At 32.0% G+C, this 20,127-nt stretch overlaps 1 protein-coding gene across 1 annotated transcript in view; it reads left to right on the forward strand.

The window, feature by feature from the left end:
- The window catches only part of Dh44-R2 (Diuretic hormone 44 receptor 2), a 573,525-nt gene extending 559,281 nt beyond the window's left edge, over nucleotides 1–14,244 (forward strand). The window contains exon 11 of the mRNA XM_089639080.1: nucleotides 13,698–14,244. Within this exon, the coding sequence (XP_089495206.1) occupies nucleotides 13,698–13,719 (22 nt within the window). The 3' untranslated portion in view covers nucleotides 13,720–14,244. The remainder of the gene's footprint in view (nucleotides 1–13,697) is intronic.
- Nucleotides 14,245–20,127: the final 5,883 nt, after the last annotated feature.

The following is a 20,127-nucleotide window of genomic DNA, read 5'->3' on the forward strand; positions in this document are numbered from 1 at the left end:
GAAATATTACTGCTATTATTTTAAAATGTGAAAGCTTTTCCGCTCTCCGAGGTATTAAAGTAATAATTTATGATATCATCGATAGCAAAATAATTCTGGCACAGGAATCGAAAAAACCCGCGAATCACAAAATCTATAAATAAATAAAAATATGGCAATTATAAATCTCATTGAGGCTTTTATTTTATAAAACGAAGTTCTTTTTCTGTAATATTTTCTTAGCTCGAAATTTTCAAATGTACGAAACAAAAGCAAAGCAAAATTTAAGCAGGTGGAATATTGAAGGGTCAACACGATTTAATAAAGAAAAACCCCAGGGAAAATATTTGGTTAGAGATAGCTTTGGGTTTGTTTAGAGCTTAGGTAAATTGTGTTATGGAAATTATGTAAAAGTGTAATTTGATGATGTTAAGAAGAGAAAATAACACGCAACGACTGGTGTTGAAATACCCGTAGTTTGGATATTTTACCAAAAAGCGATTAGGTATTTTAAATACCCTACCATTTTACGGTTTTCTAGCTCAAGCTCGTTTTTTAGCTCTTCATATTTTGGTTCCTTCTTTGGTAAATAGGCAAACGGTGGGCGAATTTTTAACAGTATGATCTGAAATTTCTAGGACTAGACATTTTTTCAGCTCGCTTCCGTCACAAGCTATCTAGCTTTGAAATTGTAAAGTGAGAAACATTTAAACATTTCTATTTTACCTCGATATTGAAACTATTAAAAAAAAGGTAAGGCAGTTAGAACAAACCCAAAAAAATGCTCCGTCTAAACTTCTTTTTTTTCTAGTTCGAAGTAAAAATCTTTCAAAAATGATTATGAAGCCGTGCATAAAGTATTAGTTAATAATAAAATGGGCTGTGAAACAAGAGAGAAGCCGTGCATAAAGGATTAGTTAGTAATAAATCGGCTGTGAAACTAGAGAGAAGCCGTGCATTAAGTATAAGTTAATAATATATTGGCTGCGAAACTAGAGATAAAGAACATCAAGTATTATTTCATAATAAATTGGCTGTGAAACTAGAAAGAAGTCGAGCATAAAGCATTAGTTAATAATATTTTTGGAATTATCAGATACTGTTGGTTGGCTATGACTTAATTGAATATTTCACGTTTTCTTTTAGAACTTAATACTTCAAGGAGAAAGCACATTTTCTTTAAATGCTTTTGTCTCAATTCACAACCAGTAGTACGTTCTCCCTACGTATTATAATATGATATAATATTTAATGGAAAGATTCTAATTCTAACAAGCGTTCACTTCGTTTAGCATTAGTACTTGTCCCGAGGGCGGCTGGAACCTGTAGCCGAGTTGTAAATAAATTAAAATTACACAAAGCCTCAGAGAGACTTGCAAATGATGTTGTATAATATATACGTATAATAATAATTGGTACATTACAAAGTAGCAAATATTAGACGATGCATAAGAACAATGTAACATTGGGTGTGTAAAGACATGTTAGGAAGAATAAATAAATCAATTTGATTATGAGTATGTTTAATCAGTTCGTATTCGTATATACTAATCAAACATTAATCATTGAAGATAATATTAGCGATTTTGAAACGATAATTTGAAACAGAAAAAGACATGGTCACATCTAGGAATTGAACCCAGGACCTCATCCTTGCCGGGGCGCTACTCTGCCGCTGAGCTAATCCGACCCTATTTCTTTCAGTGGTATTTAACTGTATCATACTTTAACTAATAACTTATAACAATATCTTCATTTTCATATTTGTATCGGCTGCTATCTTTATTTGGCTTTAGTTATCTTGTAGTTAAAGGAACAGGAGCGCATGTCACGTTTTAAGATTAAAATATAAAAGGACTAGTCTTTATTGATATGTTCTATCACACAAAGCTATATTTTTTTCATTCACGTTTTTTGTCATCTAAATAAATAAATAATAAATATATAATCATTGAATAACAAGAAATACGAATCAATGAAATGCGAAATACAAAAAAAAAACAGATAATAAAAAGTAACGGTTGCAACTCGGAATTGAACCCAAACCTTATCTTACCACGACAACACTCTCTCAATAGACCTATTGAAACATGGTTATATTCGGTCATTTATAATGAAAAAATATTATTACCCTAGAAATATATTCAATTAACTTAAAATTATTTTCTTCTTCAATTATTTGCAATGATTTATACTTTTGAGTATCACTGAAAGCTTCAAAAGGTATTCAGATAAATTCAAATAACTTCAAAATTTAAAAATAAACTACATTAGCAGTTTTAAGAATATTTGCGCAGGTATGAGCGTCAATGTACATTTATTATTTATAGGTATTAAATTAGCTTTTTAATAATAATTAGATGATGTGAAATACACTAAATTTTCCAAGTTTTCTGATAAAATATCGCTGGAAGAATTTTAGAAGCCGCCTAACTAACAAAACTTATGTTTCTCATCATTTGAAGAAATATCTACGTATTCATGTGAAGATAATAAATCCACCAATTAGGATTCAACGCAGAAGCAAGATGTACATAAAAGTTCGCCAATATAATCAAATTCCTTCACGGAATATTATATTATATTCCACAATACTGTGGGAGAATTATAACGCGAAGAAGCGATTTGTCTTATTTGACTTTCATGACCTTTCCTAGAATAATGACGAACGGCGAATAGCTCATTACTTCGTCGTATATTAAACGCGGCGAAACTTTGCCATTTTATCTTTGAAGGCTTTATTATTATTTCGCCTTATCACATTCATAAGTATTACTATAATTTTAAAACATTTAAAATCATTTCATGGAAATTATGAAATTCTGAAATATTTTATAATTAGACTAAAATAACTTAGTTTGAATACCACTTTATTTGAGTAAAATATATAAACAAACCGTTTTCGATTCGACCAGGGCCTCGATTCTTGACGAAGTCATTCCAATCGAACAACGAGTGGTTTGACCCACTCGTTGTTTGAGTGGAATGACTTTTGGTTTATGTAATTATGTACCTTCGACGAAACTCAAGAATAAGATTTTCGACCAATTTATGTACTTTCGACGGCAATTTCGAGCGGCCTGGATTGGAGAATAGATACCCTGAACCATCATCAGTATTTTATAAATCATTCAATATTGACATAAAAGAGGTAGAGAGATCGTCAATTTCTGTCTAAACTTTTGATCAATTTAAAGGAAATTGAAAATTATTTAGCAATTCTGGCATTTACAAGCTTATTTCTAATGACTGTCCACCATTTTACATCGGTAAGACTGCAAGAAATATTTAAATGAGGGTGGATGAACATATGACGTTCCTAAACAGTGTGGGTTTTTCAAATTTTTCAACACACTTAATTGAGAAAGATCACTTTCCATAAATCTTCTTATAAAGATGAACTGATATTACTGATATAAAGCTATTGATATTAATAAAGCCTTAAAAAATAAAACGAATGTATTAAATAAATTATAATATTATGTTTATCGTTACGAAGTAACCATTGGTTTCCAAACATGTCGATCCTTTTCGATTAAATTGTGGTTTATACAAAGTATTTTATTTTCATGTAATTAAAATGACACCACAAAGTAATTTTGCTATTATTGAAAATGTATTAAGTGAACAATTAGATTGATCAAATATCCCCATTTAATATTTACCCTTCCCTACATCCACTACCCGGTTACAAATGGGATTGCATGACATTAATTAATGAATTGATAAACCAATAATTTGAAGTGATTTAGAATAAAATAGTCATATCCATTTTTAACCTTTCTAAATCAGCGTCGAATTTAATTAAATGAAATATTCCATGTAAAGTACGACACTTTTTTAATCGTATTTCTAATGATTTATACAAACTACCGTAGCAAAAAGTATTATTTTCATAATGTTTACACAATAGCGCAGATGCTTCAGACATCAAACAAAAACTATAAACAAATTCAACACTTCGAACAATATTTATTTTATAAGTCTCCGAAGGCATGTATGAACATTTTATTTTGCTATTGTATCAATTGTTTTACAGTTTATGTAAATCATTCGATTCAACTGTAGTTTTCTCTCGGAACCATTGTTGTATTCAATCACGTGCAAGATCTCATTAACCCCACAATACTGACATTCGTCGAAATAAAATTAATGTGTTGACAGGCGTTCGTTTAAACTTTTTTGTACAGATAGGTGGATGCTTTTTCGAGCATCGATTTAACGGAGTGTTCAAGCACGAATATCTTTGAGTCGTCGAAAGATTGTAATAACTGCACTGTGATTCAACCCATACAAGCTAGAAGGTATATAAATCACTTTCTAATTTTGAAACGATGACGACGGGCGACAAATGCAATCTTAATTGGGGCGATTAATACTTTGGGTTGGGTTGACTAATACCAGAGTGGGCTCCGTGGTTGAGGGGTAAGGCTCACTAGTAGCAATCCGAATGTCACGGGTTCAATTCCCGGCGTGCACAAGTAAATTTTATTGGATTAATTTTTGTTATTTCACAATGTATTCATAAAAATAATATATTTTATACTTCCGGCACGCTCCGAGTGGAAGATACTCTCAGTACCGCCCTGGTATAAGACCACCATTCAGAATTGAAACATTGTTTGAAATAACTGTAGACCAGATCTGAATAGCGAGGTACTTCCTTACCTTCCTCCCCCACATCTCCTTCCCCTCTCCAATACCTTCAGCCTCACAACATAACCCAATCGGGTATGTCATAGTCTCACTGGCTCTAGGTTGGGAGCAGTTGGGATTCTTCTGCAGTATTCACATTTTTTAAAAGAGTCCGAAAGTCTGGTGAATTAGTTTATGAAATATTCAGATGCATTTAATTGCTTCTTTCGGCGCGACGTTTTAGGTTGTTTATTGAGTTAAAAAAAAAAAAAAAATTACCACAATACATATTTAAATGAGAAACAGTTTTAACCTCGTAATAATAAAATTGTCATGAAAAAAGCATTACCTATTAACATAACATTTATTATGATTCCTTAGAAAACAGTGTGCAATATAGTTGTGAATGATGAATAGGTACTTGGAGCAGGTGGATGAGTTTATGTATTTGGGAAGTATGTTCTAGAGATATGGAAAGGTTGATATAGATATTGAAAGAAGGGTAAATGCAGATAACGAAGGTTAATGAAGGGCTTAAAAAAATATTCAAAGAATCGAAGCTAGCAGTTCACAATGATTGCTGGTACCTACCCTGATGTATGGCAGTGAGGTACAGTGGAACTGGCAGAGAAAGGATGCAAGCAGACTGAATGCTGTGGAAATGAGATCCCTGAGGCGTATGTATGGTAAAACCATGTATGATCGTATGAAAAATGTGGAGAACTGCAAAGAATCCAATGCTCATGTAAGCGTAATGAGTAAGATAAAAAAAGGGACCGTTAGATGGTTTGGGCATGTAAACCAAAAAAACGAATAAAGGAGTGTAAGGAAAATATATGAAGTAAATGTGAAGGGTAGAAGAAGTTGGGGACGCCCGAGGAAGATATGGCACGATCAAGTGAATCAGATACTTAAATCGGGCCATGTCAAGAGTCAGAATAATAGAAAAGTATGTACGAGATGATATTTTTTCTAGATTCTTATTTTCCATGAAGTGGTGTCATCATTAAAATTGACTGAATTTATAGTTAATGTTCTTCATAAAAAATAGAACAGCGTCACACGCGCCTCACAATTTTTACCTCATATGGGTGTCTAAAATGTTACATTACTATTATACACTTGGAGGCTTTGTATTTTATCGGTAGGGAAAAAATTGTAACCTAAAAAATCCCTACTAAAATTGCATGTTTTTGCAACATCATCAGCCAAAGCATCAGCACTAGCAGCCAACCGTGGCCAAATATTACAAACATGTTTTTTTGTGTTGCGTTGGGAGTAGGAAGGAGTCAGCTATGGCATACTTTATGAATTCCTCCGCATTCGACTGTTAACCATAGAAAACCTTAATGGGGAGGAAGCGGCCATTTTTCAACATGAAACAGAGATGGCCTTCATTATTTTTTTTTTTTTTTTTTTTATTTAAAGAAAGCAAGACAAAAATATATATTACAGTAAATAATAAAATAAAATACAGAAAAAAACAGAAAAGTTCCAATAAACTACTTTTCAGTAGTTTGTCGATGGCAACTTTTCACAAAAAATATCAAAAAAAGATAAAAACTTATTTTACTTAATGACTACAGTGATAACAATAAAAAATAACAATTTGTTTTGAAAATATAAAAACATATACACAACAGTGATAGTATCTACCTATAGTTTGTATTAGACTCTAATACAAACTATTTCTTTCAGCGAGCCAATTTTTCAACATAATATTTGTTTTTACATTTGTACATTTTTTTATTTCAGCAGGTAACATATTTAAGCAACTAGGTATCATGTAGTCCAGTGTTCTTTGTCCATATTTGTTTAAATGCTTAGGTACAATTAGTCCTTCATTTATCGTAAAACGAGTATTGTAAGTGTGGTCTAGTCTATTTATGTATATAGGGCTATTCATATGCTGAAATATAATTTTATACCACAGAATTGATCTTACTGAGAAAATTTTAAGATTCTGATAAAGGTATGGAACAATATGCCTTTTTTCGTATAAACTTTTATTAGCTAATAATTTAACTAGTAAATTTTGAACTGATTGAACATGGTTTATATTTGTTTTACATGAAAGTCCCCAAGCTGTGATTCCATACCTTATAATAGATTCAGCTAGTGATAAATAAATTATTCTAAGTGTACCTATTGGAACATAGAATTTTAATTGATATAATCTATTAACAATAGATCTCAGACGTTCACAGAATTTATTTATTTGTAAGTCCCATTTGAAAAAACAATCAATAATAATACCTAAATATACATACTCTGTGACCAGTTCAATATTTTCACATGTACATATTGCAGGAATACCAACATGTAAGCAATTTGAAGTGTGTGTCTTTATTTCAGGTGTAATAATATTTGCCTTAGCATTGGGTGATCTAATATGTATCAATTTAGTTTTTTTGGCATTTATAATTAAACCAGAGTCGTGAGACCATTTCAAAAGTTCAATGGAATCTTTTTGTAATAGTTCAATACATAATTGCAAATCACTGCGAGAAATCACCAATGCAGTATCGTCCGCATATACAAAGTGTTTTACATGTTTAAAAATGTACTTAATAAAAGATACATAAATAATATATAAAATTGGGCCTAATATGGAACCTTGAGGAACACCTGCTAATATTTTCCTTTGTTTACTTAAGGTGTTCAAAAGTTTTATTTTCATGCATCGGTTGCTCAAGTAATTATCAAAGAGTTTTAAAAGTTTCCCTCTTATTCCTATGATTTCTAATATTTTCAATAATTTTTTGTGATTAATAGTGTCAAATGCCTTGGAATAATCTATAAATAAGACTAATACATGATTTTTACTATTTAATTCATTATTTATTAGGCTGGCAAACTTCTGAATTAGCATTTCAGTGCCCTTTTTTTTCTGGAATCCGTTTTGATTTGTATCAATAATAGAAAAATCTTCTAAATATTTAATCAATTTCAGCTGAATGTATTTTTCAAGGATTTTTTCGAGTGATGGCAAAATACTAATCGGTTTATAATTACCCAATACAGTGTGATCACCGCCTTTATAAATGGGTCGGATGATACTACATTTTAATTCATCTGGAATTTTTGCCTCAAATATGATTCTATTAACAAAATGAGTTATAATTGGACCTAAGGTAGATATGTGTTTTTTAATATCGCTCATTCTGATATTATCAATTCCAGGAGAAGAGTTTTTAAGTTGTCTTACAATGCTTTCTATATCAGCAATTTTGGCCCTTGGTAGGTACATACTTTGAGGCATCTCCTCTGGTTCAAACCCAGTTGTCCTGTAATTACATTTTTGTAACATATTGCAAACACTATCAAAGAAATAATTAACAAAATCATTATTTACATTTTCTTTGGTCTGATCTTTCATCAAATATTTGGAGGCAACTTGGTCACAATTATTTTTACATTTCTTTCCTAAAATTTGATTACACTCGTCCCATGTTTTTTTTGAATCTTGAAAAAGGTTTTTGAATTTATCATTATAGTATGTGGTTTTTAATTTAATTAGCAATTTATTTAAAACATTTCGGTAACACTTATATTCTTTTTCATAGTATTTGTTTGTTGGAGCATTTTTCCAACGTTTATATAAATAATCTCTTTTTTTAATTTTATATAGTGCATCCGCAGATATCCAATCATTTATGGCATGAGGTCTGCTTTTAGATTTTTTGCTAATTTCAATCGTGCTGTTTTTGTACAAGTCATCAAAATAATTTTTAATTTTTAAATAAATAACAGAACATTCGGTTTCTTTTAGAAGCGATTTCCAATCATAATTACAAATATTTTTATCGATCAGTTTTTGCGAAAGAATTTTCACGTTATTAGAATCAGAAGATTTGAAATTATCTATCGAGTTATGTTGTATACTAACAGCCGTTGTATTGTGACGAGGATATTTCTGACAAGAATGCTAGCTTATTTAAATTCGGAGGTCGGTATATTGCTAAGACATTTAAAGTGCTGTTATTTGGAAGTGTCAATATTCCAAAAACATTCTCAAAATATTTTGTGTCCAGAACTATTTGTGAGAAGGAGAGGTTATTCTTTACATATAACAGAATTCCTCCACCGGATTTATGGCTTCTACAATAGTGATACGAATTGTATCCGGGAATATCATACAGATTAACAAGTTCCGAATGAATTGCATTTTCGCAAAGCATGAGTATATCAATTTGATTTAAACTGTCTTTAAAATAAACATGAAATAGGTCCCAATACTTACATATTGATCTAATGTTTAGTTCCACAAAATTAAGTTTACTCGTTTTACATTTTATTTTATCTTGTTTTTGAAACCATTCATGCAGGTTATTTACCTTACAAAAATTAATATCATTTTCATCATCTATGTAACTAAAAGACATAATGTTTGTGAAGAAAGTACTTAATAACTAAAAAAAAAATTTCACAAGTATTTGTATCTCATGTCGGTACAAGCCATTGTTATAACTAATTGTGAAAACTGAATTTGATTTTGATGACAAACTATAAATTAGCAGCATATGTACACGGATAATATCAAGGTTGACTTGAAATAGTTTTGGTGACAATATTGAACAACTTAGCATTATATTACTAGTGATAATATTATAAAGATGATACATACTATGTAGTATATTAATTTTGTTTTGTATAAATAATATTTTACAAACATTAACACTTTGAGAGTAGGCCAATATTTTAATGCTTTGTTTTTGTCTTAAAATTTTACAGAAATAGATAATTAAATATTTGTTGGATATTTCTGATAAATCATTAGCTCTTCGATGGCAGATTAATAATATTAAAATGTTTCTCAATTGTTTTAAAGTTTTAATATTTATAGCTAAATTGTGTGAAATGTCAGAAAACAAGCGTATTTGAAACAAAAAAATAAATTTTGGTATTGAGTTTTTAGTATTGTTAAGAATTTTAAAGTTAGTTATTAAGAATGTTAAAGTAGGTACATACCTATTCATAATTTATACGCCCTTGGGCAATAGTCAACATTTTTTTTTAAATACGTACAATTTTTGCTATTTGCTTTATGATTTGTATCGTTTGTTGACTTAAAAGTATTGTTTTGAAAATCACAATTTTTACATTTTTCTTCTTTGTTTTTGTTGGGACAGTCTTTCCAAGGATGATCCATGGCACAGTGCAGGCACGAAGCATTCTTGTCCTTATTAAAGCAGTTGACAGCTGAATGACCAAATCTCAGGCAATGGAAGCATTGCATTATTGGATTAGCATCCTCCACCCGCACTCTGTGGTATCCAATATTAATTTTCTCTTTAGATATGAGATATTTCCTAAGTTTTCCATTTGTTTCAATTATATCATTTGTAAGATTATTTTGTCCTTTTGGTTTAAGCATTTTTACTTATTTTACTGAGTTTTTTGGATTTTCATCCATGATGATTTTAATTCCATCATTTTGGGTTTTTAATGATTCTATTATTTCTTCTTCTGATAGGTCGATAGGTAGATTTCTGATGAATAGTTTGGGATTTTTTTTTTCTAATTCTTTCGCGATCATATTATTTTTGAAGACCATATTTATTTGTTCTGTTAGTTTTTTTGCGTGATCCTTATTGGGGCAAGAGATGATTAGTTTCTTATTTGATGCTTTTTGCACTCCATTTACTGCAATCCCCAAATGCGATGTTTTAATTTTTTTAACTATCATGTCTCGAATATCATCAGATGTTGTATTAGTATTTTCACTTGCAATTATTAATGAGTATTTGGCCTCTGGTATAGGTATTGAGAGGGTTGACTTGTTGTACGTTGTATTAATTGATCCATTTTTTTCCTTTAAATAATTTTCAATTTTTTCTGAATGTTTTTCTTCATTTAATATAAGTTTATTTAATAGCTCAATTATTTTTTCTTGTAGTTGAAGTTTTTCCTTGCACCATATTTCCTCTAGCTGGTGTATATCTTGTTCTATGTTACTCCTTTGTTTTGCCTCTTTGACAGATGAGCATTTTCCTATTTCAATTTTAATTGAGTCAATTAATAATTGGACACTTCGGTCCATAATGAGTTTTTTTTTTTGCGGACTGTCCTGGCTGCGTTTAGTTGCTTTGTTTTTGCAACAACAATATGTTAAACTGGGTATCACTGTGATTTGTGGTTACTGAGTTTATCGAAATTTCTGAAACGTGCGAGCTGCACGGCGACAGAAACTAGACTTGACATCAGTATATATGATGTTCTGCATTATGAGGTGAGCCAAGGCCGAGTTAATTGGCAGTACGTCCTCTCTGCCTACTTCTACGGGAAACGTCGTGATGGTTAGTTAATTAGCTTGATATTGATTTTTTGATGGGCCCTAGCAAGAACTGTGCATATCTCAAAAATAATATATATTCCATATTCCAATTAATATTCCTTAAAGGAATATGCACAGTTCATTCTTTTAAAAAAGTCAACCCCTAATATTGGTTCGCAAGCATCCAATGCGTATGATCCTCACGTATTTAGGAAAAAATAAACCTCAAGTCGTTTGGAATTATTGTCACATTCGAATCGTTTTCGTTTTTGGTGATGTGTCAAATAATGCGATCGTGAATTTGAGGCTATTCTAGTCACGTATCGTCCCTCGCTATTGATACAATATTATGTCTTTCACACAGACACCAGACTCGTGTCTATGTCAATACGATTGGGATTAGGGAAACGAATTGTCAATAAGGGAGATAATAGATTTATGAAAACTAGGGTGCACACGAAAATAGTAATGTTTTTAATGCTTAATTGATAAATTTTGATGCTACACGATGCCTACCGTCGAATTCGATGGTATGCAACGTGAAACTTCATTGATCCGAATACTGCTTGACATTGGGACGAACCTTATTTTTTATAGTATGACAGATTAATCAACCATTTACATTACAAGATTTATTTTTTTAACATTGTTAACATTTGTTTTATAATTTTTATTAAATATCATCATTGCTGTATGCCATGTATGCTGAGCTAGAAAGTCTGTTCCAAGTTTTCAGGCAAGTATTGTTTAAGGGGGTGGTGATGTAGGAACTATTAATTTTAGTCACTGGCAATTTCTAAAATCTCTTCACTGGGACGCATGCGCGTTCCAGAGAAGCAGCCAGTGCAATTTTTAAAGTTTTCATAGGAAGTTCATTCTGTCTCGAGCAACCTGCAGTGCAACACGTAATTCCTGTATCGCGTATGATAGCGGCTTCTCCTTCCCAAAACAAAACTTTTCCTTGGCGCACACTCTTTGCTTCGTAGACCTGCAAACTTATTATCAAGCATACCTTATTTTCTATAATTTTCATTCGTGATACGAAAATTTTATGATCGCTTCGAAAAACCCAGCCACGAAGAAAGCCTTAAATATTTAAAATTTATTATTACAAATATATCTGCTTATCTACGTGACATGTGCTACGTTTTTGATATGTATGTTTGGTGTATGACGCCTTCACCTTCAAGTAAAGGGGGGTTGCTCTCATAGTATATTCACACATATTCTAATTGAGGGGGCGCAATATGTTGAGTAAACAGTTGTTTTCGAAGTAGAACGATCTCATTTGTTGGTACATAAACGAAATTGATTTGTATTTAGGTCGGAATCAATTTTGCTAGGCATAGCTTGATCAGTAAAAACAAACAAATTAACAAGCTTAATCATCAAATAAATTGTGTTTGTCAATGTTCGTGATTTATTTTTCTAAATAAAATTAAATAAATTGTTTTGCCCAAGAAGACAGATTTTCATGGGATATCAGTAAGGCTTATTCTTCGTGAGTCTTCTGGCGTTCTGTTTTAGTTTTCTAGATTTACCTGTTCTTAGAGACTTCATAAATCCGACTGCAAATCCTTTCAAATCTGTAATTCTCTCTCTCGAATAAGTCCAGTGATAGGTACGGTGAATTCTTCGTTCAACTATAAGTAGTGCAGCATATCCAACACAGTTTCAGTCGATGATTGTGAGTAGGACGATTGTCGGCCTCTTTTTTTAAATTTATTTAAATTTTTTTATTTTTATATATTTTTTTTATGTGACAGCTCACAAGAGTGAACTTGTCACCACCCGGTTGGGCGGAGTTGCGAGGCGGAATTAGGTAGGGGCTGTAGGAAGGGATTTGTTAATGCGGGCCTTGAAGAGGCTCGGATTATAGGAGGGAGGGAAAACAGATGCCTGTAGCTCGTTCCTTGTTCCTTATCCACTAGATTATCTTTTAGAATATATTTATTGTTACTATTTGAGTCTTACTGTCTGGAGTCAAAGGTCTTATCTTTCATATTAACTCGTCGATGCTCAGAGACTACGTCTTCTCAGAGGATATTTTTATGCAGAGGAACCAGAAACTTGAAGGTCCTTGTACTGTAGAAGGTAAGAATAAAAATCTCCTATTCAACTATTTACCAACAACTATTAATATGAAAGTTCATCGGAAGACATTCAAGGAAATTACGGTAAAACAATTACAGAAGTGTTACTGCGCAGAGTCAAGGGCTGTTTTCATGTGCCACTTTGAAATCAGAAGTGGCTACTAAACTCAGCAGTAGAGTTCACTTGGGATTTGCAGTGTCAACAGTTGTGCACTACAATAATACTTGTAGTACCTACCAGTAAACTATATACAGTCTGCACTAGATGCAGTGCGCCGAGCTTCTGACTAAGTTTATCTCTATCGTCAATGCAGATCACAGGTAAGCATGCTTCCGTAAGGACTCTAGATATTCATTGAATCCTGCCGGTGTTGCTGAAAGAATATAGAAATGGAAAGCAGGGCGTAAGAATTGTTTAACGGTATAAAATGTCATCTATCATAATAACAGAACTAGTCACCTGTCAAAACTATCTCATGGGATATCGCCTTTCATCACATATGTAAATTTAATGAGTAATGTATTCCTCTGTCGAACAATTTTACATTGTTCTTGATGACATATAATCATGTAGAAGCAAAATGTAGATAAAATGAATGCCAAAATAAAAAGTGCCATCTTGCTTGTATGGGAATACTAACGACCTTTTACATTTGAACCAGAATATAGAAAATAATGTTTAAAATGGTTACATTGGAATTTTATCGTTCTAGGTTGGCATCTGGTAAAGTTTAACGCAATTGAAGATCAAAAGGATATTTTTTACATAAAAAATACCAAAAATATTAATTAGCGCCTAAGAATTTTTTAAAACCTTTTTCTACTTTTAGCTCAGTAAGGCTTTATTATTATACATTAATGCTTCTGATTTCCTGGTAAAAATATATTCCAAAGATTTTGTTGAATAAATTTTAAAAGAATAAATTTTTCATAGGCTCTCCTTTTGAGGTTGTACCTGCAATCTGCCAAACAAGATCCATAGGCTTCAAGATGAATAAATTCTAATACTTATTAAAACATTATCAAATTACACCTACTTAAAACTCAAGTACAAAATTCAACCTGATTATAATAGTGTTATTAAAATAGGAAAAAAAATCATTTAACTTTATAAATAAACAATATATTATTTTACGTATTAACAATGTGCTAATACAACTTTACTAACTTTTACATTTTTAATTAGTTATTTTTTTGATTACCTAACCAAAACTATAATTTTAGTATAATGTATTAATATAAGGTTCCTTTAAAAAATGATAAGGGAAACATTATTTTTGCCGATTAAAGTAACATATATTAAAAATAATAATATATTACTACTGTGATGTTTATTAAAACCTCAAGTAAAAACATTGTACAACTTAATTCACAAACAGTATATTTCTTTACCAAATGTAAGTAGATGAATTAGTATATTATTAAGGTATTATAAAGTGATACAAAATAAACGAAAAACTCCAAGAATATCTTTTATTTGCATTAACGTTCAAAGGATTTTACGTTTCTTTATGTGGTTTCTTTAACGGCCCTTAATACAAACAGTCAATTAGAGATGTTTCCATCGTCATTAGATATTTAAAAAAAACTCTGTGCTGGTGGCAGATGCAGCTGGTGGATGGCATTAGCATGTTACCTCGATATCGTGAACATACAATGAAATGATGTCTAATCAAAATCCCTGCCCGTTCGCAAACTGAGTCCATTCTTAGGCTCACATCACAAGTCAGGATATTCATGTTTAGCATTTTTATGGAAACCACGAAAGAAATGAATAACCTTGTTCTACTAACAACACCTTTATGTCCTTTGTCCTCCCACCCGCCTGTTCCGCCCACAGGCTGTACAGTCAGCCCACCAACATCTACCACAAGCGGGAGTCTACCGCATCGGAGACCACCACCACTACGCTAGTGGGATTGCCGTGCTCCGTCAAGGGCGGCTCCATCCTAGCCCGCCCGCCAAACTCCATCAGCCCGAAGCTGTTGCAGGTAAATCTTCATTTTATTTATGAATGATTCATTAATAAATAATTAACCACTGAAAAATCATTGGATATTTTGAATTCTTAACTCAATCAGTTCGAATTTTGAAATTTACTATTAAATTCAAAACAAATCCGAGTACATCGAACCAGAGTTTTAATCACAATGTTAGTTAACAATGCCATACTTTTACAAAAATGTTCAATGCTTTAACTGTCAGCGAGTACTTAACTTCGCTATAGAACAAAATTATTCATGAAAGAATGAAGAATAAATTAGAAATTCTACTAAATAACATTTAAAAGTAATTAACCCGCACAATTGGTGTAGTGGGAAAACCTTCCACAATCTAAAAAAACCTATAGTAATAATTTGGAAGGCGGGTTTGGGTACCGCTGCCACAGAAACCATTTGTTGGATAACAAACACCTCTGCCATAGGTAACACCAAGTGGTTAGATACTTTTGGTGTTTTAACAGAGGGAGGGATATATTTATACGTCACTCTTGGATCACTGATCCCTAGATTCCTAACCATCCATCATACCTTTTCCCTTTCCTTCCTTTCCATAAAAATACCCTCCACATAGTTTCTCCAAAGATGACGTAGGCTATGAGGGAAATTATTTTCTTAAGGACCTCCTGTGTGTGGTTAATGCAACAAAATTTTGAAATATCAAATTCCCGATTGTGATATATCAAATATGAAAATTGGTTTTACCACTTCCGATGACATGGAAAAGATCAGGCGAAAACTGTTAAATTTGTGGTTTAGTTAAATTTACATGAATTATTATTAAAATGTACCTCCAATCTATAAATCACTTCAAATGGATATCTAAGTGCCTGCTTACGTACAAAATGGTGAGAATATAATCAAGTTACTGCGGATGCTTTATCACAACGGCGCTAATGTTTTATTAACACGGTGATGAAGCAATATTAAATGATTTACGATCTTGCAGTAAAATTTTCACTCCCCCACTTTGTACGAAGACGTGAGCTTAGTTGAAATCTCCAGACAGGTGTGGTATTTAGCCGAAGATTAATTTGACGTCAAACCTTTATGGTTTCGGAAAAGTAATAATTACTCAGTTTTAGCTCATTCCTTGCCAACGTGGTTTCATTTTCACTTAACATCTTACAAGGAAAATAAATTAAGATAAACAAAATTGTAGGGAAAACATCAACTTTTGTTATACGTCTAATTACAAAATGGATATTAAACTGTGGGGTTAAAATAAAGCATTGTTGTTTACGAGTGAGACGACAAAATGTAAGAATTTATGTAGAGTAGCGCGATCTCAAAAGAAAAACAAAAAAAAATCTCAATCAGTCTCTTTCAATACCATACCATTATCTAATCTAGACATTATTAATAGTATTTATTAAATTGTTGTGTCATACAATAACAGAAGTGTTATTGTCAAATTATTATTATTAAAGAAGTGTTCAAGAACCAAGTTATCTACCTTTCTCTAAATACTAATCACATTGGCGCAGCCGGTGGGTACCACAATGGAGTGTTTGCAAACTTTATGTCTTAGCACGATGTGCACCTAATGTAATGGTTAGTATTTATGTAGAAAGCGTAAATGAAAAAAGCATGATTAACAATCTATAATGGAAGGCAAACTCGGAATATCATAATAAAAGTTTATTTTATAAAGTATGTTGTGATATCAAATAATCAATGAATTTAGTAGGGTTCCAAATTATTTAAACGTAAAAATCAAGAATCTTAACTAAATAATGTTACATGGTTAACCAAGATTTAGAAAACTAAATTTAATATTATTTTCTTTGCGTTTTCGGTGACGACGTCATGTTTGACCTGGTTCCTCGTGTCCGTACGCCCGCCCTATTGGCCTGCTAGTCAGGAACTGCCCTAGAAATGTTCATTCAGCTGTCAGCCTAGCTTGCTGTCCATGGTTGATCGCTTTTATCTGTGGATCGATATTCTTAACAGGAAAAAGGGACATGATGTTCGACCAGTTACATGCTGATATAAATTATGTATAGCAATGAAGCATGGAACTGACAGAGGGAGGTTGAAAGTAAAATGAATGCTGTGGAAATAAAATCCCTGAGACATAAAAGTGGTAACACCATATTTGACCGGGCTACAAATGTGAAGATCAGGAAAGAATGCAAGAAACTGTTGTAAAAAACTTAAGATAATGAAACTTAGATGGTAAGGACAAGTGGAGTGGATTAACGAAAATACGAGTCCCAAGATAACATATGACACGACGCGAAAGTGAAAGATAGAATAATACAAGGACTCCCGAGGACTAAAGGGCACAACAGTGAATCTTTTTTTAAATGAGTTGGATCATGTCAAGAGACTGAATACCAAAAGAGTAAGAGTAAAACGACGAATGGTTGTGATCAAATCAGATTCGGTCCGTGTCATATTTCTTTTGGATTTATAAATATTATCTGCTTTACTGAATAAGTATTAAATTCATGTGTATAACATTCAAATGTTATTCCAATACTTTGAATACTTATAATATTCGTTTCTCGTACCATATTGTTCACGAAAAAAAAAATGATACCTGAGTACCTACTTACCAAGGAAAAACTATAGTAATATAGGTACCTACCTACCGACGCTAAGGAAAAACTGTAATACTATAAAGGTACCTACCTACCGACACTAAGGAAAAACTAAAACTATATAGGTACCTACCTACCGACACCAAGGAAAAACTATGTCAAGTACCTACGAACCGACACTAAGGAAAAACAATAATAATATAGGTACCTCCCTCCCAACACTAAGGAAAAACTAATTACATCTGAGAAATTCTAATTCAAAAGTGCATTGCAAAAGTAACAATATTTGTTCTTTTTTTATGTCTTAATAAAAACATAAGCCGTCTTTATGCAGCAATTTAGTGCGGTTTATGAAAGAATAATAATAAAAAACGAGGCTTAGTAAAACTTTGTGAATGAGTTAAGCTGGGATGTTTACAGTCAAAGAGTTCCTACTCCTCATAAAGAATGATATTTTTTCCATTTTATTTTAATTTAAATAACTACTGACCTCAATTTATATTCAACAAACTTTTCATTCTTTACACTACGCGTGGTATTTGTTTTGATCTCATATCTTATAATTTATTATTCTGGCTTGTTAATTTTGAGAACATTCATTAATAACTTGTTTTCAAACGTCATGAGAATACTATAAAATCGCTCAGATAATTATTAATACTTGGGTGACAGTTGAAAAACATCGATAATTATTACACTTTGTCTGGTTAGGTAGCTATATAATGTGCCTATGATATATGATTGTGTAATGAAAAAATTTTTCTTTTCACAATTTTTTCGGATTTTTATTTTTTGAACATTTTTATTTCACTTATTGAGTCTGCATGATTTCTAATAGCGTCCTACATTTTTTATATTTGTATTAGAACTCTCTTACTGAAAATGTTACGTTAATGTGAAAGTATCTTACTAACAATAATAATATAATTAACATTGTTCCTGTAGCCCCACAATTCTGCAATGGAGAACACCCTCGTGTGAGGAGAGTGGCGGGAGGGAGGGCTGCATCGCCCGTCCCTCTCGCATCCTCCCCCCGCCCTCTCCGTCCTCCGCGAAGACAGCAACTCTTCAGACGGCCCTCCCTCTCCATCCCCCACCATCACCTACACCACCCACCACCCCCTGCAGATGAAGACCTCAGAAGACAAGTCCCCCACAGGCTTCAAAACAAACGAGAGGTTTCTAACAAACCCCAACGGATTCAACGTCTCATCAAACTCCAATGGAATGGACTCGAATATTTCACCCAATTCACTTGGTCAAAAAATTCCACACAATTCCCACAAAGAGCCGGCATTTCCACAGAATTCAGTGGAATTCCGCAGCTCGTCAAACTTCAATCGCCTCGACGCTATTTCACCCAACGTGAACGATTCGTTTAATGAGAAAGCGATCGCCGAAGTACAGAGCGTAAGTAAAAACGTATTGGAGATAAATCACTCCAAAAACTAATCAAATAAAATGATTCCCGATATCTTGTGACTAATTAAATTATGATATCTTGTGGCTGGTAAATAATTAAATTAATGTTAGTATATAAAACAATTGAGTAATTATTCTCCCAGTAAATTATGTAACAAAAATGTCTATGATAATTGAGAAAAAAATGTAGATTTTATTGCCTGCATTGAAAACATTCTGAATTAACATAATTTTTGCACAGAACTTTACGAATAAAGTCAATCTTTGAATTAACTAAACCGATGCGTATCGTGTAACTTATTCAACAAACTAAATATATACTTACTTATCTACTTTTATAATAGAACTTTCGTAAACTATTTAAATAAATGTACTTCTAATCAAAACTCTGTGGAACTTTTAATCAAAATATTGTACTCAAAATAATCTTTTTTTTAAATGTGATAGTTCTGATGTTTATCAGATAAAATAACACAATATTCGTTTTACTTATTTTTTGCCAACCCTCATTTTGAAATGCGTACCATTTTTTATAAATATTGGGTCAAAGGAGCCTTTGTAAGCTGAGTCTGTACTAAGGATAACTTGTGTTAGAAATTCTAATACATATTGGAATTTGAAATATGAGTAGATTGTTCAAAATAGTTTATTGAGACCTCAATTTACTCGTCCAGGCTAATTTCAACAATAGTTTCGGATCCCGTCATTGAAATTTTCACAGTCTTGCGATCATTCAAGGTATATTAATTGGCAAATGAACCATATTATTATTCGGTCTAATAATAAATGTTACACCAAACAACAATTTGAAAAAATATGTTAATTGATAATTTTTGTAATAAGGGCATCTCTTTCTTTATTTTTCAGTCCAACCTAATATTAAATCAAATAAATTATGAAATTAACTCTTTTTTTAAAGAAGTTTTCAAAAGAAATTGAAAAGGATTTTTTTACCTTTGTCTCTTCACGACGTCTTGGTTTCTTGTCAAATAATATTATATGTAAATAGAAGTAGTTATCTTCTGGGAAATTGTTTAGTGCATTCGCACCAAAGAAAGTATGCCAATGTTTTTAGAGAAATGTTCGACTAATGACTTTTTTATGTGAAATTTTGTCGAGAATGTTATGTATTTACTATTCATTACAATTAGGTAGTATTATATTTTTAAGATTTT

This window comes from Hesperophylax consimilis, chromosome 13, assembly GCF_061612785.1.
Source record: "Hesperophylax consimilis isolate HC1 chromosome 13, BYU_Hcon_1.0, whole genome shotgun sequence".
Classification (NCBI taxonomy): domain Eukaryota; kingdom Metazoa; phylum Arthropoda; class Insecta; order Trichoptera; family Limnephilidae; genus Hesperophylax; species Hesperophylax consimilis.